The 25,851-nt window shown below is 37.4% G+C and overlaps 3 protein-coding genes and 1 long non-coding RNA gene across 7 annotated transcripts; 3 read left to right on the top strand and 1 right to left on the bottom strand.

The window, feature by feature from the left end:
• Positions 1-65: 65 nt before the first annotated feature.
• LOC141900661 (uncharacterized) lies at positions 66-7,202 on the top strand. The gene is made up of 13 exons (XM_074787645.1): positions 66-175; positions 659-847; positions 1,188-1,451; positions 1,933-2,211; positions 2,845-3,026; positions 3,110-3,263; positions 3,730-4,065; positions 4,207-4,337; positions 4,599-4,767; positions 4,903-5,208; positions 5,293-5,392; positions 5,469-5,556; positions 5,889-7,202. Exons 2-13 carry the CDS (start codon positions 736-738, stop codon positions 6,369-6,371), a joined length of 2,604 nt encoding a protein of 867 aa, XP_074643746.1. The 5' UTR covers positions 66-175; positions 659-735; the 3' UTR covers positions 6,372-7,202.
• LOC141900675 (ribitol-5-phosphate transferase FKTN-like) lies at positions 7,104-10,491 on the bottom strand. Of its 2 annotated transcripts, none has more exons than XM_074787663.1 (9): positions 10,354-10,491; positions 9,807-9,968; positions 9,675-9,728; positions 9,405-9,587; positions 9,050-9,330; positions 8,643-8,905; positions 8,428-8,561; positions 7,778-7,902; positions 7,104-7,499 (listed from the first exon to the last, which is right to left on the bottom strand). In XM_074787663.1, exons 2-9 carry the CDS (start codon positions 9,930-9,932, stop codon positions 7,277-7,279), a joined length of 1,389 nt encoding a protein of 462 aa, XP_074643764.1. In that variant the 5' UTR covers positions 9,933-9,968; positions 10,354-10,491; the 3' UTR covers positions 7,104-7,276. The 2 variants fall into 2 exon arrangements, with proteins under 2 accessions (XP_074643764.1, XP_074643765.1); XM_074787664.1 differs by lacking the exon at positions 10,354-10,491 and adding an exon at positions 10,087-10,257.
• A 32-nt stretch (positions 10,492-10,523) lies between these two features.
• Positions 10,524-14,687, top strand: LOC141900679 (solute carrier family 35 member E1 homolog). Of its 3 annotated transcripts, none has more exons than XM_074787674.1 (7): positions 10,524-11,035; positions 11,117-11,187; positions 11,934-12,071; positions 12,327-12,452; positions 12,747-12,992; positions 13,350-13,651; positions 14,013-14,687. In XM_074787674.1, the coding sequence occupies exons 1-6, from the start codon at positions 10,663-10,665 to the stop codon at positions 13,623-13,625; spliced, it is 1,230 nt and encodes a 409-aa protein (XP_074643775.1). In that variant the 5' UTR covers positions 10,524-10,662; the 3' UTR covers positions 13,626-13,651; positions 14,013-14,687. The 3 variants fall into 3 exon arrangements, with proteins under 3 accessions (XP_074643775.1, XP_074643774.1, XP_074643776.1); XM_074787675.1 differs by having other exon boundaries at positions 10,525-11,035; positions 13,350-13,569; XM_074787673.1 differs by having other exon boundaries at positions 13,350-14,687.
• Positions 14,688-17,563: 2,876 nt separating this feature from the next.
• On the top strand, positions 17,564-25,088 carry LOC141899834 (uncharacterized). The gene is made up of 7 exons (XR_012618647.1): positions 17,564-20,746; positions 20,825-20,963; positions 21,049-21,187; positions 21,273-21,430; positions 21,507-21,672; positions 21,758-21,914; positions 22,004-25,088. It is a non-coding gene; the product is annotated as an uncharacterized LOC141899834 (long non-coding RNA).
• The last annotated feature ends 763 nt before the right edge of the window (positions 25,089-25,851 follow it).

The raw sequence follows: 25,851 nt of genomic DNA, 5'->3' as shown, positions 1-25,851 counted from the left end.
CTAACCCTAACCCTAGAGTGACGTCAACATCTGTCGGGTCATTAGGGTTAGCAGCTAACCCTAACCTTGAGTGACGTCACCAAACAAGATGGCGGCATCAATTCAAATTTATTTATTACTTTAGTTTTAGTATTAATGAAGCGGATGTGATGTGTTAAAGATATATTTATTGAGTGTGAGTTTAATTTTAACAAATTCACAGTTTTTAAAATGATTTCAAACAGTTTTTATTGAACAGAAACCGGAGTGAATCGAGTCTCACTGACTGAGTCGAACTCCACTCACCGATTCAAAATTCAAATGCAATTTTATTGATCGTGCTAGCGTTTTAGGCCTATATATTGGATAATTTGGATTCACTATACCTACCTTTCTAACTGCCATTATCAAAATATTATCAATTCCCACCTGCTCTGGTCCTAGCCGTACACCCTTGTCGAGTTAGGGGTCTTGTCTAGAATGTTGAAGTGTCCCGACTTATACCCTACCGACCACCCCTGCACCGTCAGCACCTGCGGAAAGTGTTTGATCAAACTCTAGCAGGTGCCTAAACAATGAGCAACTACTACAGTTTTTGAGCCCTGTTTTTGTAGCCATCATGTAACGTTAATCCTTCCAGTTCCAGCTATATAAAATTCTTTTTCTATATTTTGAACAGTTCTGACTGATTGATACTCCTCTCCGTGTGACTGAGATGAGATGATGAGATGTTTGTAGAATGAAGTGAAGCTAATAATGAAGAGATATCTGTTAATTTTGCTGGTGACTATTTTAGAATCATTTGATTCTACGATTCAGTTCGCTACGTCTGATTACGAGAATTGCAGAAATGTTCAATTAGATTTGGGTAAGTTTTCAAAGAGAATTAATTATCGATACTTTTCCTCTGAAGAATCCCGATCTAATAGGCCTAAATGAGATTATCAATACTTTTCCTCTGAAGAAACTAAAAAATGAGATTATCAATACTTTTCCTCCGAAGAATCTCGATCTAAGAAAAGAGATTATCAATACTTTTCCTCTGAAGAATCTCGATCTAAGAAAAGAGATTATCAATTCTTTTCCTCTGAAGAATCTAAAAAATGAGATAATCAATACTTTTCCTCTGAAGAATCTCGATCTCAGAAAAGAGATTATCAATACTTTTCCTCTGAAGAGTCTAAAAAATGAGATTGTCTTTTTTGCAGTGAAACCTATGAATAGATTTATGAATCACACATATGTATCGAATGGTAGCGATATTGAGATTGAATGTAGTAAACGGCTATGTATCGGACCAACATCTCAGATATATCTAACTCATCAATCTACCGGTCGCATTCTACTAACTGAACGAACCTCTGATTGTACCATTAAATACAGTAAATCAAACGTACGAATATCGGACTCCGGAATCTACGGGTGTTTCATCAATAATACCGCTGCCTGTGACCTTCACCTTAGAGTTGGATGTAAGTATCTGGACTCAATTTCAGCTTAAATAAAGTTTGTGCTACACCTGCAACCTGCTACTCCTCCAGCCTGCAACCTGCTACTCCAGCCTGCAACTTGCTACTACTCCAGCCTGCAACCTGCTATTCCTCCAGCCTGCAACCTGCTACTCCTCCAGCCTGCAACCTGCTACTACTCCAGCCTGCAACCTGCTACTCCTCCAGCCTGTAACCTGCTACTCCTCCAGCCTGTAACCTGCTACTCCTCCAGCCAGCAACCTGCTACTCCTCCAGCCTGCAACCTGCTATTCCTCCAGCCTGCAACCTGCTACTCCTCCAGCCTGTAACCTGCTACTCCTCCAGCCAGCAACCTGCTACTCCTCCAGCCTGCAACCTGCTACTCCTCCAGCCTGCAACCTGCTACTACTCCAGCCTGTAACCTGCTACTACTCCAGTCTGCAACCTGCCACCTTATCTCTCACATGTTTCCTGTTTCTTCCAGATGCTCCCGTGAATCTGATTGGACAGATTAGATGTCAATCACCCAACTGGGAGTGGCTCGAATGCGAATGGGGCGACCAGAAAAATATCGAATCTAACAAAATAACTGATTTAAACACGACGTGGAGCGTTACACCGCGGTGCTCACGGAGGGACGATTTAAAATGTTTGTGGACCAGAAAGGATTATCATCCAGATATCATCAATACTGTATCGATTGAAGGCTTTAGTTTATTGGGACGTTACAAAAAAACCATTAAAGTGAAACCTAAAGATGTTGGTAAATATACGATGAGATTAGTTTCATGTGCATTAACTCATCTTCTTCGCATCAAAATCATATCAAATTGCTTCATATTTATTTAGAATAGACTCCACTTAACTCAGTAAAACAGAAAACTCACTTCAAATACTGTTAAACTTCAAGACTTCAAATACAAATACAGTAGACTCTGTCTCTTACTGCGGTAAAGTTGAGACTGGTAAAATTCTACCCCGAGTTGGTGTCAAATACTGAGAAAGAGTTTGTGAAATACAATGGTCGACTTTGCTTCAAGAGTTTTGAGTGTTTTACTGACTAATTCATGAAATCAATTGCACCTTTAACATTAACAAATAATTTCTGCTGTTTATTATTATCTACTAACTAGTGATATATATATATATATATATATATATATATATATATATATATATATATATATATATATATATATATATATATATACTGCAGATGGATAGAATAGATTAACAGCTTAAAGATTATCAGGTATTGAATAGATTAACAGCTTAAAGATTATCAGGTAATAATCATTTACTATATATCAGCCGGATTAATGTATAATATTTAGTTAGTTTCGCTGTAGATATCAGTAATTGATCTCATATTGTATTTGAAATGTTTTTATTTCAGTGGTTCCTGCCGGAGTTGAGAATTTAACGGTTATTTCATCTACAAACACGACCGTTAGTTTATCGTGGAGTTTATCGAGATGCGAGAATTTGTCGTACGACATTCCGAGAATCAGGAGTTCGATTTATAGATTCGTTTTAAAGTTCATGTTTTACGTCGATTCTAAACGTCACAGTCAGTGGGTAAGAATTGTTTGAAATTTGATAATTCTCGGTCGATATTCTCGTTAAATAATGAGATATATGTATGTATTATTTGTTTATAGATAAATGGAGCGAAATGCGGTCGATATAAACATACGATAAACAATCTGTACGAACCGTACAGGAATTATACCGTTTCAATAGTAACATCAGTTAATGGTTCGTTATTACGGAGTAAACCTAGTGAAACTATAACAGCTCAAACTACTGAAGGAGGTATTTCATCTCTATATATGTTTTTTATTAATAAATGTTGAGTCATCAGTTTGAGAGGGACGTGGCCTTTTTTTCCTTATGCATCTTCAATTTGAAAAATGAAAGGGAGGGGAGAGAGGATTAACGGGATCCCTGCAACTTCTAGATTCCTTAAAAATGCCTTCTAGGGATGGGAGAGAGGATTAACGGGATCCCTGCGATTCCTTGATTCCTTAAAAACGCCTTCTAAATAAAAATTGCTTTAAAACGTGTTTGAAACTCCTTCAAATAAGCAATTAGAAATGATTGTAGTAAGTAGTACAGTAGACTCCGCCTAAATCGGTACAGTTAGGAACAGAGGAGGATAATTGCTCGTAAAACCACCGAATTAACGGTTTATCGAGATAAACAGTACCGATTCAGGAGGAGTCTACTGTAATTCGTATCCTGAATGATTGTTGCTATGATGTATATATCTGTATTGTAGTACCGATCTCAAACCCTCGTACAACAGACAGCGGTTTTCAGCAGACGATCTGCGGCTCCGATTGTCGTCATATTCTTCTCTACTATCAGTATTTAAATAAACGTCAAGCGCGAGGTATTGTCGTCAAGGTTATGGCTTGTTACCGGGTGATGTCATCGGATGATGTAAACATGAATCCGTTGAATTGCGTTCGTTGTGAGGTGATGCTATCATACTGTCGGGTTCGGAATCTAACCCTAACGTTACCGTACGAGTTTTATATCACCGCGGCGACCAGTGCTGGTAGCGGACCTGTTATACCAACATCTGAGTTCAGACTAGCGGAGTATGAATACGGTCAGTCAATCAATCAGTCAGTCAGTCAATCAGTCAGTCAGTCGATCAGTCATTCAATCAGTCAGTCAATCAGTCAATCAATCAGTCAGTCAGTCAGTCAATTGGTTTCACATCTCTGTATTCTGATTCATTCACATGCAGGTGCATTGGCTCCGTATAACGTAGTAGCTGAGAGGACAGGTGCGACTACAGTAACTGTTTACTGGACTCCTGCAGCTGCAGCAACTGAGGATCAAATATCAAAACGTTTTGTTGTATTTGAAAACTGTAAGGTAAGTTTTATAGATTGACTGATCCATGGACTAGGGGAGGGAGGGTCTCATGGACAAGGGAGGGAGGTCTCATGGACTAGGGGAGGGAAGGTCTCATGGACAAGGGAGGGAAGGTCTGATGGACTAGAGAAGGGAGGTCTGATGGACTAGAGAAGGGAGGTCTCATGGACGTGGGAGGTCTCATGGACGAAGTAGGTCATGATGATCAGCCCCTGACCATGATGAACTGTTAATATATTCCTGGATTGATCGATGTTTCAGGGATTTATTGATTGGAAAATTGTGGATTCTGAAATACAGCGTTCGTACACGATCTATAACATTAGAGATATCTCAAAGTGTCAGTTTGCGGTCTCGGCGGAGAACTATGCTAAACTCAGCGGCTCCGGGTTATCTGATTGGACAACATGTATTTATACAGCTGGCAACGGTGAGTTGATAAATAACGTGGTAACAATGCAATTGTAATTGTCATTGTGGAATCTATCCACCGGTTAAGAGCAACTGTGGAATCTATCTATAGTTTGAGCCTCTGGTTTAATAGGATTCTATATTGTATTTATAGGTGTCCAGCACGCTCCTAAATTCCATATCATACAACAATACAATCAGTTGAATATTAGTTTATTATTAACGTGGCCGAGATTAACGTGTAATCCTGCGTTTGAGCGCCCTCTACAGTTAAATATCTACTGGCGTGGTAACGATCGAAGTGAAGTAATGAATCAAACTCTCAAACTAAACTCGAATAACTTCACGATAGCAGATGTTAACAACAGTACCGTATACAATATCAGACTGCAGGTCGTAGGTTTAACCAGTAGTAAATTTACTCCCTGGATTAGTATTAAACCGGAGTTTAAATCTTACGGTACGTTAAACGATTGGTTAATTCCGTTACGCAATTTTTAGAAATCGTATTTAAATTTTGAATTTGTTCATTTCTATTTTACAGTTGTTCATTCCGGTAAATCGGTAATAATACCGATCGTTATCGCTGTGGCAACCGTTGCTATGGTTTTCATTATATTCATAGTAACCGTAGGAATAATCAGGTAATACTATTCTGCGTTTCCGGGTTAATAGACCGAATCACCCGATTCAAACTGATGTTTATTGTTGCGTTTCTAGGAAGTGGAAATCAACGCCAGGTGTTCGACCAGATGTCCCGCAGTTTGATGATGATTTCATCAGCGAGAATTCACCATGTGATGATCTGGTAAGTAACCCCCCTCCCTCCTGCTCCCATCCTCCCTCCTCCCCTCACCTTCTGATCATCCTCCCTCCTGCTCCCCTCCTCCCTCCTCCTGTTCCCCTCCTCCCTCCTGCTCCCTCCTCCCTCCTGTTCCCCTCCTCCCTCCTGCTCCCCTCCCTCCTGCTCCCTCTTCCCTCCTGCTCCCCTCCTCCCTCCTCCTGTTCCCCTCCTCCCTCCTGCTCCCTCCTCCCTCCTGTTCCCCTCCTCCCTCCTGCTCCCCTCCCTCCTGCTCCCTCTTCCCTCCTGCTCCCCCCATCATGTAGCCCAAACCCTAATGATATTGATATGTATTTCAGGATGTAAGTGAAACAGAGAAATCTCAACACAAACCGAACGGTTTAAAAGTGGAATTAAAACCGTTGATGAATAAAGCGTCGATGAGTTCTGCAGGAAACTATTCAACGTCAGGTTTAGGAGATTCTACGTCGTCAACCTCGCCTTTCTTACCGACAACTATCAACTATAATTACAACAATAATTCATCTAAATCTGTACCGAACGACCCTTCTCCTCCTAGAATACCGCGACTATGTATCAACTCAATTCCTTTAACTATTGATAATTTTGCTGAAGAACAGACTGTAGAGTTGAGCGATAGTCGACCTTTAAGTTGTATAACTAATGACACTATCGCCAGTACTGATGATGGTTTAACTACTACTGATTCCAGTATGACAGACGTTAGTTCAACTTCGTTCTCTGACGCTCATTGTGATCTCGTACAGGAGGTATTAGAGGGTTATAGAGCTCGTATGGGTGACTCTATCTCTAACTGTTAAACCTCCTACACCTCGTATGGTAGCCTGTATGGAGGTGTTTATTATCATATACGGTAGCCTGTATGGAGGTGTTTATTATCATATACGGTAGCCTGTATGGAGGTGTTTATGATATGGTAGCCTGTATGGAGGTGTTTATGATATGGTAGCCTGTATGGAGGTGTTTATGATGATATACGGTAGCCCGTATCAAGTCGTTTCATACTATTTTGTGCTAGTGATTTGCATTTTATTCTAATATCGAATCTCATTTTAGATTTTTATTCTAGTGTAGAATCTCATCAACTATTGTGTCATATGCAGCATATCAGATGTAACTTTTTATTGTAAAATCCATGAATGCGAAATATTGCAGGTTTTTAATGAATTCAGTGTTAAAAGAATCCAGGTTTTATGATGAATCCAGGTTTTATGATGAATTCCGGTTTTATGATGAATCCCGGTTTTATGATGAATCTAGGTTTTATGATGAATCCAGGGTTTTATGATGAATCCAGGTTTTATGATGAATCCGGGTTTTTATGATGAATCCAGGGTTTTATGATGAATCCAGGTTTTATGATGAATCCCGGTTTTATGATGAATCCCGGTTTTATGATGAATCCAGGTTTTGATGATGAATCCAGGTTTTGATGATGAATCCAGGATTTGCCTACCGACATTCCTAGTTCTGTCTCAGGAAAATCCATCAAAATGAAAATAAAACTGTTTTAAATTTCTTTCTGTATTCAGATTTATTTATTTTAAACAAAACAGAAATTTTGTACAAAATTTATTCGTATTGAAAATTATACATTTATTATACATTTATACATTGTACATAAATTACTAACAAAATTTACTGATTTTAAATGGAAATAATAAATTTTTCTATATTGTATAAAATAAGACCAGAGTATTTGATATTATTGTGCAGGGTATATTTGAATGACATCGTTCCACTCTTCACGAGACCATTCCCCATTCTCTCGGACGTTCGGAGGACTGTTCTTCCAATCCCATTGTGTAACCGGTATGAACCAATCTCGACCGTAGTTAGCTTCGATGTAAGCCTCGGTCTCGCACGGAATCCGCAGTTTCATATTCAAAAACAACGTCCAACACATCGTAAAATTAGGAAATATATACCTTCAAAATAAAACCGATTAATTAATAATTGATTGGTGCAATTCAAATTTCGCTCTTACACAAATATCGTATCAAGGCAACGCCTACAGCAAAACACACATAAAGCCATCGTCACTATTCTCAAATCCCGATTTGAATGTCAAATTCAATATACACCAGGTGCAAGTCGTTACAATAGGTATAAGTCGTTACACTAGGTTTAAGTCGTTACAATAGGTGTAAGTTGTGACTGGAGGCGTGAGTTCCACTGTATCCACTGTTAGCGTTATGAAACGTACTTGAATTTTTTACCGGTTCTCGCTTGAGTTCCACCGTTCCACATGTATCCACCTTCTTCATAGAAGAAAAATATATCGAGTTTAACATCGTTTTCACGGAACGACAGCTCAAAACTATCAGATACCTGAAATAAACAGGAAATACAACTGAGTGACCACGAACCTGTGGTTCACAACTGTGGAACTGACTCCACAACTGTGGACCTGACTCCACAACTGTGGAACTGACTCCACAACTGTGGAACTGAGTCCACAACTGTGGAACTGGGTCCACAACTGTGGAACTGAGTCCACAACTGTGGAACTGGGTCCACAACTGTGGAACTGGGTCCACAATTGTGGAACTGACTCCACAACTGTGGAACTGACTCCACAACTGTGGAACTGGGTCCACAACTGTGGAACTGGGTCCACAACTGTGGAACTGAGTCCACAACTGTGGAACTGAGTCCAGTAAGTGTGGAACTTGATCCAGAACTGTGGAACTGAGTTCCAAACTGGGTCTTGCTGAATATCTACAGTCAGAAAGTGAGGTGAGGGAGCTATGAGACAAGGACGAGATGAGGAAACTGTGAGGGGAGGGGAGGACGAGATGAGGGAGCTGTGAGGGGAGGTGAGGACAAAGTGAGGAGATGACGGTGTTAATTTACCTTGCCAAATTTATGAGTCAACGGAAGTGAATTTCCTTCAAACAGTAAAATTAACGATTCTTTATAATTTTTAATCCAAATTCCGAAATCGACATCTTTACTGTGAGCGATAATATCGCACTGTCGAAACCAACCTGTAACAGAAAATATAACTTTAATAAATAAATAATCAGTCTTCGAAAACGAGAAAACAGCGGTGGATAAATTCAACAGACCTAAACATGTTCCACTACTCAACCAGAACGCAACCTCAATCTGATTCAAATACTCGTAACCACGGTGAATTAATTTACTCGCTTCCCGTCGGAATTGTTTCGCTTGTTGCGACTCGTCTCTCGGATACCGTTTATAAAACTGTCGAGCTCTCGTGTAGTTACATTCGATAAAACGAGAATTCCGTAAATTATCCAATAAATATTGAGGATAGCGAGGAACGAATAAACGTAAACCATCTAAACTTACGGACACTCGATCAAAACTGTAAAATATCAAACGTAATTCATCTAAATTTACAAACGCCAGATATCATAATGAACGGTACGTAGTAAGCCCACTAGGTGGCGCTAGTGCTCGATAACGTCGAGATTCGAGTTTAAGCGGCTCCATCTAGCGGGACTCTTACCTATTTATCGCCCCGGCGTATTTTCCTAATTTCAATTGTTGCGTCGTTAACGAGCTTCTTCTTAAATCCTGGTCGGTTACCGCGCTATACCACAGGAATAAATTACTCCGAGAGTAAAGAATAACGACGTGTATTGTATGAGAATAACGCGTGAATAAATAGTGCGTAATAATCTCAGCAGGTGGCGCTGCGTTCGGATTCAAACTGAAACGTTGAGGATCGGAGGATTTAACAGTAGGCCTAATCGAACTAAATCCTTGAAGCGTTAAATTTGTGATCATCTGTAAGAGAATTAACATTATTGAATTAACACGAGGAATTAACACGATCAGAAGAAAAAAAAATAAAAACTTACTTTTCGTTCTAATCGTGTTTCTAATACTGTAACCGTGGTAACCGTTTCGCCGGTACATATAAATCGACAGTGCTGCCATCTAGATTGATTACCGTGAACTATATTGTTAAGTATAGTCGGGTCGATTAATGACGTTTTAACTTTGAAATAGTTACAAATATCGATGAATATTCGCAAATTAATCTGTGAATGAAATAATCATTACCGTATTTACTCTAATAAATGAAAATAGCGATAATTCATCTAATAATTCAACGCGTGAATTCCTACCTTTTCGTACAGTGTTTGGTCTTTGAAGTGATCGCGATCATTTAAACCGGCGAGCTATAAAAAATAAAGGTGTTTATCGAACTTAAAGAGATAAAATGTGGTGAACGCGAGGGTTGAATTGAACAACGTTACCTGTTTGTCAGATACACGTATAAACAGTATCAACTGGATACACAGATACACGAATACAAAACTTATTAAAATAATCAATAATCTATAACATCTTCTACGCGATAGTAACTTCTTCAACAGCGCCATCTATTAATCGTTTCAACGGTTGATTTTATAATCATTCTGAAATATAAAACTAAGAATATAAGTCATCTTGATAAGTGACATCGATAACAACTGATGATTCTATGGATGGCTGAAGTCAAACACGCATTGACAAAGTGTCGGCACCAGATGATACCGTTTAGAGTAACAGCTGCAAAACCCGACATCTCCCTACGTGCGTCTACACTACAGCGCAGTAGGATCTCTTCATCAGTGAATCTATCTGTGTCGTGGTCTCCACATCAGATACAGGAAGAGAAGAGACTGGGAGAAACCCCAGATCAGAGCAGAGAGCAGAAAGATTATAGTTCAATAAACTACGAATTGAATTGATCATTTTCGTGGGTTCGTTAAAGCGATGAAACAAGGATTATTATCGAAATAGCCGAGAATCTGCAGTCACCTCGAGTCGAGGAAAAGGATGGACATGATGACTACATCATCGAATCATTGAACCGTGACGCTCGCGGTGAGTTTTAATGGCGGCTAATGGGCGCGGCCATGTTGTAATTCAGCAGTGAATTAGAGGCGACGTGGCTTTATTGACCGATATCTACTATATCTGATTAACACTTAAACAAACGACCGTTTTTAATTAAAACATTCTTCGGGGACTGGTGTAGATTGTGGTGATATTTCGCAGTAGTGTGATTTATTTAACGCAGGTTTGAATTTAGTTTTGATATTTCCGGGTTCGAAGTAACGAAGTGAAATGGTCCACTCGAAACAACACGTAATTACTGATACAGGACTCAATATGCCCGACCCAGAGGCTGTTAGACTATGTACTCGTGTTGTATTTCTATGTTTAGTTTGGTATTTTCTATCTGCTGCGAACAATGTGGTGGGTAAAACCGTGCTGAACGATTTTCCCTACCCCACAACTGTCACGATGGTTCAACTTATTTCTATATCGTGTTATTTGACACCGGTTTTAAAACTGAGAGGAATTTCAACTTCATCTCGGAGATTAACGTGGAATTATTACTGTACGATGATCATTCCTTTAGCATTCGGTAAATTCTTCTCATCAGTAACTAGTCACATTAGTATATGGAAGGTACCGGTGTCCTACGCTCATACAGGTCAGTATCTGTTACTCCTCATCAGCATTTCATTGAAACTGATTTATTGTGTTGATAAATGTATCTAATTTTGAATTTCAGTTAAAGCTACTATGCCGTTTTTTGTTGTGATATTATCGAGACTGATTTTAAAGGAAAAACAAACGTCTCAGGTAATTATTATTGGATGATGATGTTGTAAGTTCCAGGCTGGCAGCTATAGTCACAGCTGCTAGTCGCCCGCTGCCGGCTGCTAAGAATTCTTTTATTCCACACATCTGTTCAACTCATTAACTTTTCACTTCATCTTTCTAATTCTAAAATCAATAATCTTGAGCCTAATTCAAATTCAGACTTAGAGAAAAAAAGTGTTATACAATATAGAGAGATATGAGTAATGGGCTCTAGGGGCTGGGGTAGTTAGCCTAACCACATATTAGGTTAGGATTCTTGAATAGTTGATGGTTGATGATTAGGTACATCCTGGGTGAGGATTCTCACTGATGGATAGTCATTGGGTACCTGGGGATTGTGACTATGGTCTGAATACCAGACGTTGTTACTGTCCCTTGTTCGTCGAACAATGTCTAGACACTGGTTCTGACTGGATCGGTCTGAGTACTAAGAGTCTAGAAAGTGAATAATTTGGGGGTACGACTGCTGTTATCCCAGTGATTCAATATCAAAGTTTAAGGAGAGAATTATCGATACTTTTAATAACGACGACAGATTGACGCACATTCCTTATCAATAAATGACTCATTTTATTGTGAATTCCCTTTTCATGACAAACGTCAATAGATAGTGATGTAATTGGGGGGGAGGGCAGGGATAGATAATAAACTATCCTTGAATACAGGTGACCCCCTAGGATAATGAAGCTGGCATTATTGATTAATTGATTGATTTTATATTTCAGGTATATTTTTCATTAGTTCCTATAATAAGCGGAGTTGTCATCGCCACAATGACTGAACTATCATTCAATATAATCGGTCTTCTCAGCGCTTTAGGGGCTACTTTAGGATTCTCGCTACAAAATATTTTTTCAAAAAAAGTAAGTATTGATTTGATAGTGAAATTGTTGAATGGGATCATTCATCATTTATTACGTGTGCATAAAATTTGAATTTTTCAACCCCCCTCCCCCTCTGTACGCAAAATCGGCCATTTTTTCATATATATTAAGCATTACAGTACGCAATTGCACTGACCCCTCCCCCTCCCCCAATGCGTACGTAATAAATGAATGACCCCTAGCTCATTGTATTGAATATTAGCGTTGTATGTTTGAACGTTGATATATTTTCAGTGTCTTCATGAAACGAGTTTACATCACTTACAGTTATTGATTATTTTAGCCAAATTGTCGGCTGTTATGTTTTTACCGTTTTGGATTTTTATCGATGTACAGAATATAATGAATGATAGTACTTACGTAAGTAACGCGTAGTTATAACTCCTGAGTTAATTCAATCATGGCCGCCTTCGTGGATCCCCTTATGACATCATAATCATAATAACCTGACGATGGTGTCTATGGAAAGTCTTAAACCTTGTGTTATTAAGTTTTAGACTTTTATTTACGAATAAATATTGAATTTGTTTATAGTAGGTTTTAACGATCTATTCGCTGTGTCGCGAGGGTATTGATGATGTCATAGTGTAATATATGGAGGCGGCCATGTTTTATTGAATGCCATTATACGTAGAATATCTGTTCTATTTTCAGGTTCCGAACCTATCCTGGTCGTGGACGGTATTCTTATTATTATTGGACGGATTTTTAAATTTCGCTCAGAATATCGTAGCGTTCACGGTTTTAGCTCTAGTCACGTCGTTAAGTTACGCGGTTGCTAACGCTACTAAACGTATTGTTGTAATTAGCGCGTCGTTGCTATTGTTACAGAATCCCGTAACGACCGTTAATCTGTTAGGAATGCTGTTGGCTATATTAGGAGTTCTCATTTATAACAAGGTAACGTTGATGAGTGAATCGATTCCTCTGTCAGATTCGGATCTGATGTAATCGCGAGACTCAGTGTGATTAGTGCGAGTGAGCAGGTCGTTATGTGGACCTGCTCAAATCACATTGTTGTATAATCGCTAAGACAAATTTCACGCATAGCTAGCTATCAATACGATATGCCTATCCTGGGCTAGAATAGAACGTGATTTTTTACATCATGTCTGAGCACTCGTCGGGTTCATCAGAGTTTATCATCGCGTAGCAATCTCGATTCCATCAGATTCAGTTCGAAAAGCGATAATTTTATCGTCGATTCACTTTTTTTCTCGATATTTCACGTTTCATGTTTTTTTTTTTTCGTTGAAGGCAAAATACGACCAAAATCGGGAGAAAAGACGAAAAGAAATTTTACCTCTCGTACGTTCGGAGATCGACCTCACTAAACTCTCTCCTCCTCACTCTCATCATTTACACAGATCAAATTCTGTATATTTTACCGAACACAACGTGACGATAGCGCCCCCTAGTGAGGAGAAATCGACTGCTGTAAATCCACTGTTAAACGGTTCGATGCACCATGGATTGAGTACGTACAGCGCTGCTTCATTCGATATCGGTGGAAGACAATTATATCATATTTAATGCTTGTGCTATTTATTAGTGCTATGGTAGGTTTGATGCTGGGTGATAGGGCTGTCGATCGGGCCCAGGTACTTCGAGTTGGGGTTATTGGGCAACTTATTAGGCCCGTGTGATTGGGCCCAAGTGCTTAGGTAGCCATGGTGATTGGGTATAGGTGATTAACCCGCGGCTAGAGCCCGGGCCCGTGGTGATTTCGTGGGTCCTGGTAATTGATGCATGAATCTGAATTACTCTTATAGTGATCTGCTTTGTTGCAGTGCTTGACTGTCGCTAGGACACAGGGTTAACTGTATTCATTCTTGCCATCATTTTAAATCACATTATCTCTTAGAATCAGGTATGAAGAAGGAATCTCTGAAGGAATTATTCTGTAATTATATATTTTAGATCATCCAACATTTTATTTTGGTCATGAACACCGGTCCTGAACCAGAACACTGGTCATGAACACTGGTCATGAACACCGACGTTGAACACTGGTCCTGAACACCGACGTTGAACACCTGTAAACACCGACGTTGAACACCTGTGAACACCGATCTTCAATACTTATCCCTATGGCTTCTGTTGTTTTTACAGATCAGAGAATTCCGGATTAATTTTTCCCAGTGAGGAAAATCAGGGAATTTGACGATTTCTTGTGCGTCTTGTTGTTCTTAATGGGGACAATTGGCACAAGGAAACATCCCCCACTAGAGGGAATTCCCTGATCTTTAAGAATCTGGACCAGTTCCACAGTTTCAGGTTGTTAAGTTTAACCCTTGAATAAAAGTTAATGCAGAACTGTGTTCAAATTGTTGTTTAAGTCTTGTATCACTGCCAATAAGAGTGTAATAATTGTTTTATTGTTCAGTTATTTTATAGTTACAGTTTGTGAAACTGGGACCAAAGATTCTTTTTATTTCTATGTTACTTATGTATTGATAGTATATACTCATATATTTAAAGATCTCTTGTTTTCTTTCCGAGTTATTTCAATATTTCGCTGATATTATGAAGAAAAAGTTGGTGCAGGTTTTGTTGTCGTCGTTGAAATAATGACAGATTTTGAGTATTATCAGAAAGATGTAAATAAATATATTTTCATTACCGTAAACAGAAATATTCTAGTTTTTAAAAATTATTTCTGAAAAGGATTTTTCAAGCGTTTGACCCGATGGTGAATTGGTTGTTTACAAAAGTTTGTCAATAGTTCCAAAAAATTTCCAAAATTTCTTTTGAGTATTCTTCTATCAGAGGACCGGCATCAATGATGACATGATTTTTGTAGGCTTAAGCAAAATTTAACACTTAATGCGGAAAAAAATGGCAGGTGGCAGTTTTTCACTTAGTGAATTGCATCAATGCCTAATCATGACTTGTCTGACTTATCACAACTAGTATCCTCATGGACAGACTGACCCTGTACGCATGATTTGATACCGCCATACTCTTTGACCAAAATCAAAAATGGGATAAGTGTAAATTGGAACAAGAAACGAAATTCTAATATGAGCTTTCCTGAATTTACTTGATGATGTACGTTTAATCCAGTATCAAAATTAAAGAAAACAATTTGTTTTTTTTTCAAATTATGAGTGGCAAGCATGAAGTTTTTGGCAGAATTTCAGAGGATCGGTGCTCCAAGTAATTAAAAAGCCTAATATTTCTCCCCTCCAATTGAATCAAGGAGTTTTTTAAATGAAAATCTGTCTATTGACGGGATTCTATGATAACAGTATGATCATGAATACATGGTATTAGTGGGTTTTCCCCCAATGACTCAAATAGACCGCTTTCCTCGTGCATGATGTGAGTTAGTATCTCGGGGTACATGAACTGTCCTTACGTAGTTGTGACTAATAAATTAATTTCATTAGTAAATGTTTACGCGGTTTCTATGATATGAAGACCTGTGTGTGTTGGTGTGAATCTTTAACTGAAGAGCTATCGGTCGGTATAATTTATAAACTATTCTAGAATTTAAGAAAAAAACAGGCGGCGGCTAATAAACTGATAAATTCGGAAGTAGCTGTTGGGAATCAAGTAATTTATTTCATGGCCTTATTAAAGTTCCTCCACTATATTGTTCAGCTGACTACTGGCGCGTATTCAACCCGGCGGTGGAACCTTCCATAATGTAAACCCATTCAACGATAGAGAGACACAATTGCGGTTTTTCAGAGTTGTTGATATCATTCTGACACGCGCTATTGAATACGTCACCGGCTGACCACGGTGTACACAAGCATAGACCATTCACCTCTGCACACTCACACTGTGAACATGCTACCGTGGATTCTCCTCCTGGCGATTTTCGCTGCGCTCCCGCTCCTGCTCCTGTTCCTGCTTCCTGAGGAACGACGTCTTTATGTTTTATGTGTTACTGTTCGTCTCCGTGCTGTCCTGTACTGTTATGTGTTCATTAATCCGTTCTATTTTTCAGCAATTAACCCGTTTTATTTTTCAGGGCCGATTTCTCTGTCGAATTTCAACGTTTGCTGGAACAAAACTAATGTCCGAAAGCGTCGGCTCTCCTTCGCCGGTCACGTGTCGAGGATGTCAGACAAAGAGTCGGTCAGGAAATGGCTGCCCTCTACACGCCCTCATACGGAACACGAAAACCAGGATGACGAGGCCTCACTGCCCCCACCTATCTACAAAGTGTGCTGAGTGATGTCAATGACGGGCATATCTGTGGGATTGCGCGGGATACAAATGGAGCGGTTATACTGGATTGTCACGCTACTAGCATCCATTGTGTCCTTGCGACCACCCGGATGAGGGATGATTCTACTGTCACGCTCTTTGTTTCTGGTATTCTGAGTCGGCTGAGGGATGATTCTACTGTCACGCTCTTTGATTTCTAGTTTGAGTGCTAGTTTTCATTGTGTCCTTGTGATAACCTCGGTCAGTGGATGAAGTCTCTCGTCGGCTTGTGAGTGCTAGTTTCATTGTGTCCTTGTGATAACCTCGGTCAGTGGATGAAGTCTCTTGTCACGCTTTTGGGTGCTAGTTGAGATCCTGAATCTCAACCCGGTCAAGCTGGTTGTACTGCGCTATTTGTGTTTCGTGCAATTTTACAGGTGTGTCAGTTACTGACGTCGCCCAGTACACCCTGTGGTTAGATGGGGAATGTGAGGCGTCATCATCCTGGTTTTTGCGTTCTGTGTGAGGGCGTGTAGAGGGCAGTATATTCCTGGCTGGCTCATTGTCTGGTGTTCTGGGCATGTGACCGGCGACGGAGAGCTGTAAAGCTTTCGAACATTAGTTTTGTTCCGTACCAGGTTTTCATCGCTCTTCTCTTTTTTTTCATTTCAGGACTCCCAAGATGAAGAAGAAGATGCTGAAGGCGACTACAGAAGATGGCGAAAAAAGAAGACTGAACTCAGCAATATTGAAAGTTAAGTTGATACACATGTAAATTACGATGTATGATACAGAAAGGATTGTGTAACTACAGAATATCGTTCTTTTACTCATTTCAGGTTAATCCGGAAAGGCCCATCTAAAATCTGCCCACCAGAAGTGCCCACAAAAGACTCCACGTTGAATGAACCAAACACCGAAAGTCCTGCTGCAACCGAACCTGGCAGTCTCATCCTGCATGGCAACAGGAATGCATACATACATAAAGCTAAGTTGATTTTTCATATCTGGGGTAGAATGCATAGACACTGGAGAGGAGAGAGACGCTGGTCGAGCTCACCATCTCCGCACTAGTTTATTGAAGCTCTATGGCCGGTATATTGTTAAAAGTAAATTGAAATATAGCTAGGGCAATGATTGCTTGAATATTTACAAGGCGAAATGATTGAGTGAGGTCCCTTGATTATTCTTTGGTCTGATAATTAAAATGTAGATTGGTCAGTTATTGATTAAAAGATTTTGTAAGTATGTACAATTAAGGTAAATTCAATATCTTATGAAAATTTCTGAATGTACCGTAGATAATTCAGGCCTCATATGACTATTGTTTAACTGACAATCAAGATATAGATAGGACAATTTACTAATTAACCAATCGCTTAGATATTAGCAATCATTCAATATCTTATAATGTTTGACGAGAAACTCTTCTGGTGTAGATATTTTAGGGCCCCGTATACATTTAGGCTGGCTTTACTTGTAAAGATATATATCAATCAAATTTATCGTCAGTTAATAGATTTTTTTTACAAATAGTATATTGATACATTTATAAACATTCAGGCACTTATATATTATATGCTGCTTTACCCATTACATTAATGAATTTCTGGGGGAAAGATGAATAAAATAGTGTCTAGGGCTCTATCGAGATCTGGTGTAATATATATATGGGGAAATCTATGGACTGCGGGTTTTTCAGAAACCTTGATTAGGTCTCACCACTTTGATAAATCTAGAATAAAACAAAGCTTTAATTGGTTCAAAACATTCCACAGAGCCATACTTGTGCCTTGTTTTGCGCTATGATTATTATTTAACTGAAAATTATCATGTATGTATAGATAGGACAAATTGCTCATCAACCAATGGCTTAGATCCACAATTAAGTTGAATTTAGTATTTCATGTAAGATCAAATACTATTTATATGTAATACAGGTCCATAATATAAATGTTGTTAAACTGAAAATTTAAATATAGCTGATATATGTATGAGCACATCTGAATCAGTCTCATCGACTGATCAGTATTTACATCTCCAACTGCCGTGCTTACGGCGACTGGTCTTGGTCTTCAATATTGCCAAAATTTACCAAAACTTAACTGATTCATCTAAAAGCCATACTGTGTGTCAAGTTACGCGTAATAGATATTGTTTAACTGACAATTAAAATCAAAGGTGAATAACTCATTAATGTATTACTATAAGATATCTACGATTAAGGTAAATTCAATATGTTATTTGAAATAGTTTTTAATTCAGGTCCATGGAAATTTAAAGCACATTTATTTATCTGTATCTAAGTATTGTGTCTTCATACAGCTGTATTAGTTTTGATACATATTGCCAAAATCATTTCACGCAGATTTACTTCCGATCGAAGGGAGATGAAACAAATCTGTACGTGCACAAATACATTCCTGAATTTGGAAGGGGGAATATTTCAATTTCACTGTGTATGTCAGATTGAGAGCCTTATTCTGACAGGATGTCCTTAACTTAGGTCTTATTCCTCTTGCTAATAGCTCTCTTTTACTAACCCCTCTCCTTCAAACTATTTTCTAGCATCATGTCTTGCACCGCACCAGGGAGGTCCAGTCATAACAAGGTCTTTCGATCCTTATACACAGTGTACTACTATAAAAGGGAAATAAAGATTACATAGCAAATCGGCTTTAAGGGAATTTCTAATTTACCACTTAAATGTGCTTTTATCTTAATTTCTGATGAATTCATAATAGTGATTAATTCACCACATCTGAAATTCTACTCATGTAGATTTTCAGGCTCCGTGTTCAACTGACTATTAAAATGTAGCTAGTATGATTACTAATTAACGGATCGCTTAGATATCTAGAAGATTAATTAAAATCAATTCAATGTAATGAATATAAGTGAAAAGTATTTAAAGAATAGTGCATTGGATGAGACGACTGTATCGTGCAATGTCACCTGCGTCATGACTGGACGACATGTGTGTGGGATCTATTGAATCAGTTAGGTTTTGGGGAATACTGTATTCGTCAAACTAGATATCAAAAGCTCTGATGCAAAATAAGCATTTTGAAATAGTGATCAATCGAAACCAGATCTGAAATTCTTGTCGTGTAGAAATATCAAGCCCCGTATAAAACATTGTCAGAGACAATTTTAATTATAGCTAGGAAATTAATTGAGTGATTAGGTATCTAAGATGAAGATTAATTCAGCATCTTCATATAAGGTAAAAGTGCTCAAATCTAAACCGTAGGGGTTGATAAGAAAACTGTAAGTATAAGAAGCTGTAAATATGCAGCTGTAAACAGTAAATATAAGAAGCAATATTTAGAATTACTGGAATGGATTAGAATAACATTCACTGGGCACAGATGTCACCACCTATGGGTAGAAAACATATCTCTTAAAGTTTATTAACTGAAGTTAGTTTGATAGTACGAACATGGTTTAGCTGACAATCGAAATGTATATAGGGAAACAGTACAAAAACAATTTGATAAGATTGATTATGCATTATTTAATTTGTTGTAACTCTGGTATTCCTGAAGATGACTATAGATGCTTTAATCGAATTGCTGTTAAACTATGATAATCAACCATTGCTTAGATATCTAGAATATAGATGAATAACTATATGAGTTGAATTTCATATAAATATCATTTAATAATTGACTATTATCAAAATCTACGTATCGGTCCACATTGCTGATCTTATATGTGAATTGACACGTTAATTATGATCAGTGATATTCGAAAGGATTTTCTGCTCACAAGATTCTGCTCTTTTTTCCAGCTAAACTACTAATCGACTAGTCATAGAATGTACAAAATGATCTTCAACCTTGTAATAAAGATATCCAAAATCTCGATGTATTAAAATAGGCAGAAAAAGAGTTAACCCCAATCGGTCACTTTCTGACTGGTTGGAAGATTGTTTGAATGAACTGGAACAAAATTTCGCAATTGCTTGGATTTAAAGAAAGAAAATTATGTAAAATCGACAGACGATCACACAACTATATCTGTACTTTGATTTCGAAAAAAAAATTAGACAAAATTATCTTCAACCTTGTAAACTTTCGGACTACTTATACGAAAAAAATCACCAAATATTGTAAAATTATCGAAAAAAAATTATGTAAAATCGACAGACGATCACACAACTATATCTGTACTTTGATTTCGAAAAAAAAATTAGACAAAATTATCTTCAACCTTGTAAACTTTCGGACTACTTATGCGAAAAAAATCACCAAATATTGTAAAATTATCGAAAAAAAATTATGTAAAATCGACAGACGATCACACAACTATATCTGTACTTTGATTTCCGATTTTGAAAAAAAACGCCTGTTTCGCTCCCGGCAGAAGAATCAAACCAACTCAGATGATCATCACCGATACTCAACCAAACAAAATCTACCAATCGCTCGCAGAAAAATCCAACCAACTCAGAAGATTGTCACCGATACTCAACCAATCAATCTTAACATGTAAGTTTATTTTTATGGGAATATTATGATAAATTCTAAATGAAATATTTTGTCATTACAGGATATCTTTTATTGCAGCTGAATTTCAACTATAAGAAAAAACCCAGTTTGAGATCAACTAATCGTCCAAAATTGACCAACTGGAACGGTGCACAGATGAGGCCAACTAACTAACCAACTAATAGGATCATCGCCGATAACCAAGCAATCATAAAAGGTAACTTGATATACATGGAATTATTTCGATAAATTCTAAATGAAATATTTTTTCATTACAGGATATCTTCTTTTAATCATTGCAGCTAAATTTCAACTATAAGAAAAAACCCAGCTTGAGATCAACTACTCGTCCAAAATCGACCAACTGGAACAGTGCACAGATGAGGCCAACTAACTAACCAACTAATAGGATAATCGCCGATAACCAAGCAATCATAAAAGGTAACTTGATATACATGAAATTACTACGATTAATTCTTATTGAAATATTTTGTCATTACAAGATATCTTCTTTTAATCATTACAGCTAAATTTCAACTATCAGAAAAAACCCAGCTTGAGATCAACTACTCGTCCAAAATCGACCAACTGGAACAGCGCACAGATGAGGCCAATTAGAATGCAACTCATTTATCAATCAACTGAGATGATCCACGCCGATTACGAACCAAGCAATCATAAAAGGTAACTTGATATACATGAAATTATTATGATTGATTCTTATTGAAATATTTTGTCATTACAGGATATCTTCTTTTAGTCATTGCAGCTAAATTTCAACTATCAGAAAAACCCAGCTTGAGATCAACTACTCATCTAAAATCAACCAATTGGAACAGCGCACAGATGAGGCCAATTAGAATTCAACTCATTTACCAACAAACTTAGATGATCCACACCGATTACGAACCAAACAATTTTAAAAGGTAACTTGATATACATGTAATTATTATGATGAATTCTTATTGAAATATTTTGTCATTACAGGATATCTTCTTTTAATCATTGCAGCTAAATTTCAATTATGAGAAAAAACCCAGTTTGAGATCAACTACTCGTCCAAAATCGACCAACTGGAACAGCGAACAGATGAGGCCAACAGAATCGAATTCATTAACCAACCAACTAACGAGATAATCGCCAATAACAAAACCAGCAATCATAAAAGGTAACTTGATATACATGGAATTATTACGATTAATTCTTATTGAAATATTTTGTCATTACAGGATATCTTTTTTTGCATCTAAATTTCAGCTACTAATCAGAAAATCTACAAGTAGATGAATACTGATTGACCCATTTGCTGATGAAAACTGCAGAAGCCCAGATTAGAAGTTGAGGAGCCAGCAACGGATTAATCACTCAACGATGGATTCTTCTACAAACGGTGGTTGATTTCTATAAAATATTTCATCAGGAGCAGCAGAGACTATAGTGAATCTTATAAACACTGATTCGAGCGAAAAAGCTAATGGATTATCTCATAAACACCGATTCAGGATAAGCATTGTTTTAAAAGCAGCAAAGACAATAGTGCATCTTATTAGGAGCAGCATAAACAATAGCGCATCGTATAAACACTGAGATCCAGGAGGGGCAAAGACAACAGCGGATTTCTGTCGTAAAGTATTGTTTTTTTTACTTATCACCCTTTTTCAAACCAGTCTAATATATAGTATTTTAAAGGAAATTATCTTATAATGTTTAATGCAATTTGAGTGTCTAATAAAAGCCAAGCTCCATTAATTCACGATTTTGGTCTTCGATCCTTGGTCGATAGAGAAGTCAAGTTAAGTTAGTCACTAGGAGTAAATGGTCGCGTCGAGCGCCTTGTTTGGGCTCGCAGGTCTTGAGTTAACTCCTAAACTGAGATATAGTTTCAACATGATATTGTGAGTTTAATCTTTAAACTTTACCATAGTTAAACATAGTCAACTATAGCTATTTGTCCGTGTAGATATCACATAGTTAGGAAACATAGAACATAACGTTAGACCAGTGTTGATGTACAAATATTAAGTATTTGCTGAATTGTAGATGTATTAATTTGATGGATACTTATTTTCGAAGGCCCATGTAACTGAATTCACAATTGAATCGTATATGTCGATTTTCACATCAAGTTTTAACTTTGAGCCTCCATCAATCTGTTTGATGATCATAGCTACATATTTGAAATCAAAAGCTTTATTTGAAAGAGACCATTTTTTACATTTGAGAGGTAAAGCTAGGAATAACAAGGCATAAAATTATAGCTAGGACTAATTTTGAACGTTTTAACATTGTTTATAGCTGTTTGAACTTCTTTTATTGTAATTGGTAAATCTATATCACGAGATGGCTCTCGTGAATAATCGCTTCAAATCGGGTGTATAATGATTATCAAGGAGTGGCAGTGAATCGGTAGTGCTTTTCTAAAATGGGCCCAGAAACTTTACAGTGAAAAAATGCCTGCAGTTGTAAATAGAGGAGTATAAATAATACATGATACAAACTACAAGTACATAAATTAATAAAAAAATAAATTAAAAAAAAACCAATAAATAATAAGTAGTAAATAATAGAAAATACAAGTACAAACATAAATAGATAATATTAAAAAATAGATGAAAATAATAAACAACAATAGAAACAAACAACAAATTAATATTCTATTTACATGAAAAGGCATTTTTTCCAATATTTATCAACAAGGTTCTTCATTTATCGAACAACCTTCCCTAAGTATAGCGAAAACCCGAGATCTTTTCTGTTGTTATTCAAAGCATTCTATCAACTCAATTATTGTAATGAACAAAACGAATAACCATAAACCTTAACTAAATCGAACACACTTAAAGAAAATAACTGATATGATAGAATGCTTTGAAAAACTGTGATGAAAGATCGACCCGTCCTTTCAACTAGCCGCGCTCAATCACTGCTGTGACCGTTGATTGTTGTACGGGGGTAGACTTACTATCTAAAATCTGGTACATACATTTTACTTTTTAGAAAGAATGATAAACAGCTATAAACTTAAGTTATTGATGTTATTGATTAGTTACGGATTGTATAATTATGTTGATGTTTTCGAAGCTGCCATAAAAAAAACATCAGAATACTTAGTATTTAATGCCAAGGTGCTTGGACATCTTTAAGTCAAGGCAAAGTAGGCAAAATTCTAGTTTTCTAGTGAAAGTAATGATTAGTTGATACTAAGATTTCCAGAGTGAATCTGTATGTTCCATCTCTAGTTTTAATGCTTTATCTTGGAGACTGCAATTGTAACACATAATGCATGTTTGGAAATTAGGAATTTGCATGATGATTCCTCGATTAAGATTTTATTGTTGTGTGCATAAAACGATGTACATTTTCATCATTCATGTTGAAACTTTTTAGTTGTTAATTTTTATAGCAACAATTCCACTGTGGTGCTTTTCAGTGGTTCATAAAATACTGATTTAATTAGCAGGAGCATAGAATAGAAGGAGTTGTTTCTTGATAGGCTAACTCGAGAATTCAGTGCTAACATTTGTGAAATAAGCTAGTTGATAATTAAAGAAATCTCTCAGACGAGGAAATTTTTGGCAATGTTTTTAGTTTTCTTGTAATAACTAAGATTAATTAGTTTACCTTACGCTTTCCAGAGTGAGTGAATTTGAAGGTTTTATGTAGAACTGTTTTATAAATAACTCATTTAGCGTGGTATAATTGTTGTGTAAGAATAAAATGATATACATGTTTCGTCATTCATACTGTGGTGTTCATCAATGGTTCATTGTCAAATTCATAATCTTAGACTAGTCCAATTTTCGTTTTTTTATGGATCAAAGTTTATGATGCAAATTATATAAATCAGCTGTAGTGGAAATGTATTGTAGATAAAGACTTCGAAATACCTTAACCTGTAGGCCTACATGTAACTTTGTTTTAAGTTAGTACAATTTCATGCATAGTAATAGAAATAAAATTACTATTAAAATTTGAGCAAATAAGCGAAAAGTTAATAATATGATATGTGAAAATAAAATGATGTAAAAATGTAAAACGGATTGATTACTTAATCCTACGCTTTCCAGAGTATTTGGCCAGGTTTATCTCTGGTTTTAGTGCGGGGAGCCATGGACTCACGGTTTAAGAGTCCATGGTTGTGGGCCATAGACGTTTCTGTTTTAGTCTATGGTTGGACCATGGGCGTATAAACTCTCGTTTATAGTTTATACGCCTATGGTGGTTGGACTAGTTGTTTTTTTGAAAGTCCACGTGTTTGAGGAGCTTACGTTATAATTCCTCGAGCACAAACCTGGCATTTTGTGTAATTGTTGTATGAGAATAAATATGATTGATTTTGAAATTTGTCATTCGTTGTTACAAGTGTTTCTAAAACGAAGCACTACTAAAAACGAAGACTATATGCGCCCGAGAAAACCCACCAGGCAATTTACGTTTCCGCCAGTGGTGGTACAGAGTGCCCCAAGTGATGATTTCGAGTATCTTCGGACTTCTTTTTAGTCATGCATAGTTCTAATACCCCAAAGTGCATAGGTCTTCGTTTTAGTAGCGCATGGTTTTTAGTAACACCCCCGTTTCACTGCCCTGCTATAAAGTTAACTGCTTTTCACGGCCGGCCCGTGAATCATTTTCACGAACCCAGGGCCACCTTCGGTTTTCTGAGTTAGTCGACTATACGTAGTTGGACTAGACGTAACCGAATGTCCATTAGTCGGAACTATATTCCGAAAATAGTTCGAAAATCAAGCGCATTCGGTTATTAGTTCGATCCGACCACTAGTGGACTAGATACGAAAACCGAATTTGGCCCTGGCAGTTGTGAATCGGTTGCAGTTCCCAGGAAACCGTTTACTAGGTCACGCACGAGGCGCTTTTCACTGCACGCACATATCGCAGCTAGACTTATGGCGCACACGTGTGTGTAGCACGGCCGAGAACATCCTCATCATCATCATTTTAGTAGACGTTGTCCATCAGAGATCATATTTATTGTTGCACATGATCTCAACAATTCTAATTATTTGCCAATGAAGTGTCGTTTCCCTAAACTTTATCCACATTACATGAAGTTAAAGACATCGACGGACACAAAAAAGCTACAACTA

Source organism: Tubulanus polymorphus, chromosome 2 (genome assembly GCF_964204645.1).
Source record: "Tubulanus polymorphus chromosome 2, tnTubPoly1.2, whole genome shotgun sequence".
Taxonomy (NCBI): domain Eukaryota; kingdom Metazoa; phylum Nemertea; class Palaeonemertea; order Tubulaniformes; family Tubulanidae; genus Tubulanus; species Tubulanus polymorphus.
This window is presented reverse-complemented; position numbering and strand designations above follow the sequence as displayed.

What these genes read in the sequence shown, in the direction of transcription:
- LOC141900679 (XM_074787674.1), top strand. Translation starts at nt 10,663, where the DNA reads ATGGTCCACTCGAAACAACACGTAATTACTGATACAGGACTCAATATG. An exon ending in AGGAAAAACAAACGTCTCAG is followed by an intron (nt 11,188 to 11,933) that starts GTAATTATTATT and finishes TTTATATTTCAG; the next exon opens with GTATATTTTTCATTAGTTCC. An exon ending in GAGTTCTCATTTATAACAAG is followed by an intron (nt 12,993 to 13,349) that starts GTAACGTTGATG and finishes TTTTCGTTGAAG; the next exon opens with GCAAAATACGACCAAAATCG.
- LOC141900661 (XM_074787645.1), top strand. Translation starts at nt 736, where the DNA reads ATGAAGAGATATCTGTTAATTTTGCTGGTGACTATTTTAGAATCATTT. An exon ending in AGTGAAACCTAAAGATGTTG is followed by an intron (nt 2,212 to 2,844) that starts GTAAATATACGA and finishes TTTTTATTTCAG; the next exon opens with TGGTTCCTGCCGGAGTTGAG. An exon ending in AGCTCAAACTACTGAAGGAG is followed by an intron (nt 3,264 to 3,729) that starts GTATTTCATCTC and finishes TCTGTATTGTAG; the next exon opens with TACCGATCTCAAACCCTCGT.
- LOC141900675 (XM_074787663.1), bottom strand. Translation starts at nt 9,932, where the DNA reads ATGGCGCTGTTGAAGAAGTTACTATCGCGTAGAAGATGTTATAGATTA. An exon ending in TACGCCGGGGCGATAAATAG is followed by an intron (nt 8,906 to 9,049) that starts GTAAGAGTCCCG and finishes GATATTTTACAG; the next exon opens with TTTTGATCGAGTGTCCGTAA. An exon ending in GAGTAGTGGAACATGTTTAG is followed by an intron (nt 8,562 to 8,642) that starts GTCTGTTGAATT and finishes TTTCTGTTACAG; the next exon opens with GTTGGTTTCGACAGTGCGAT.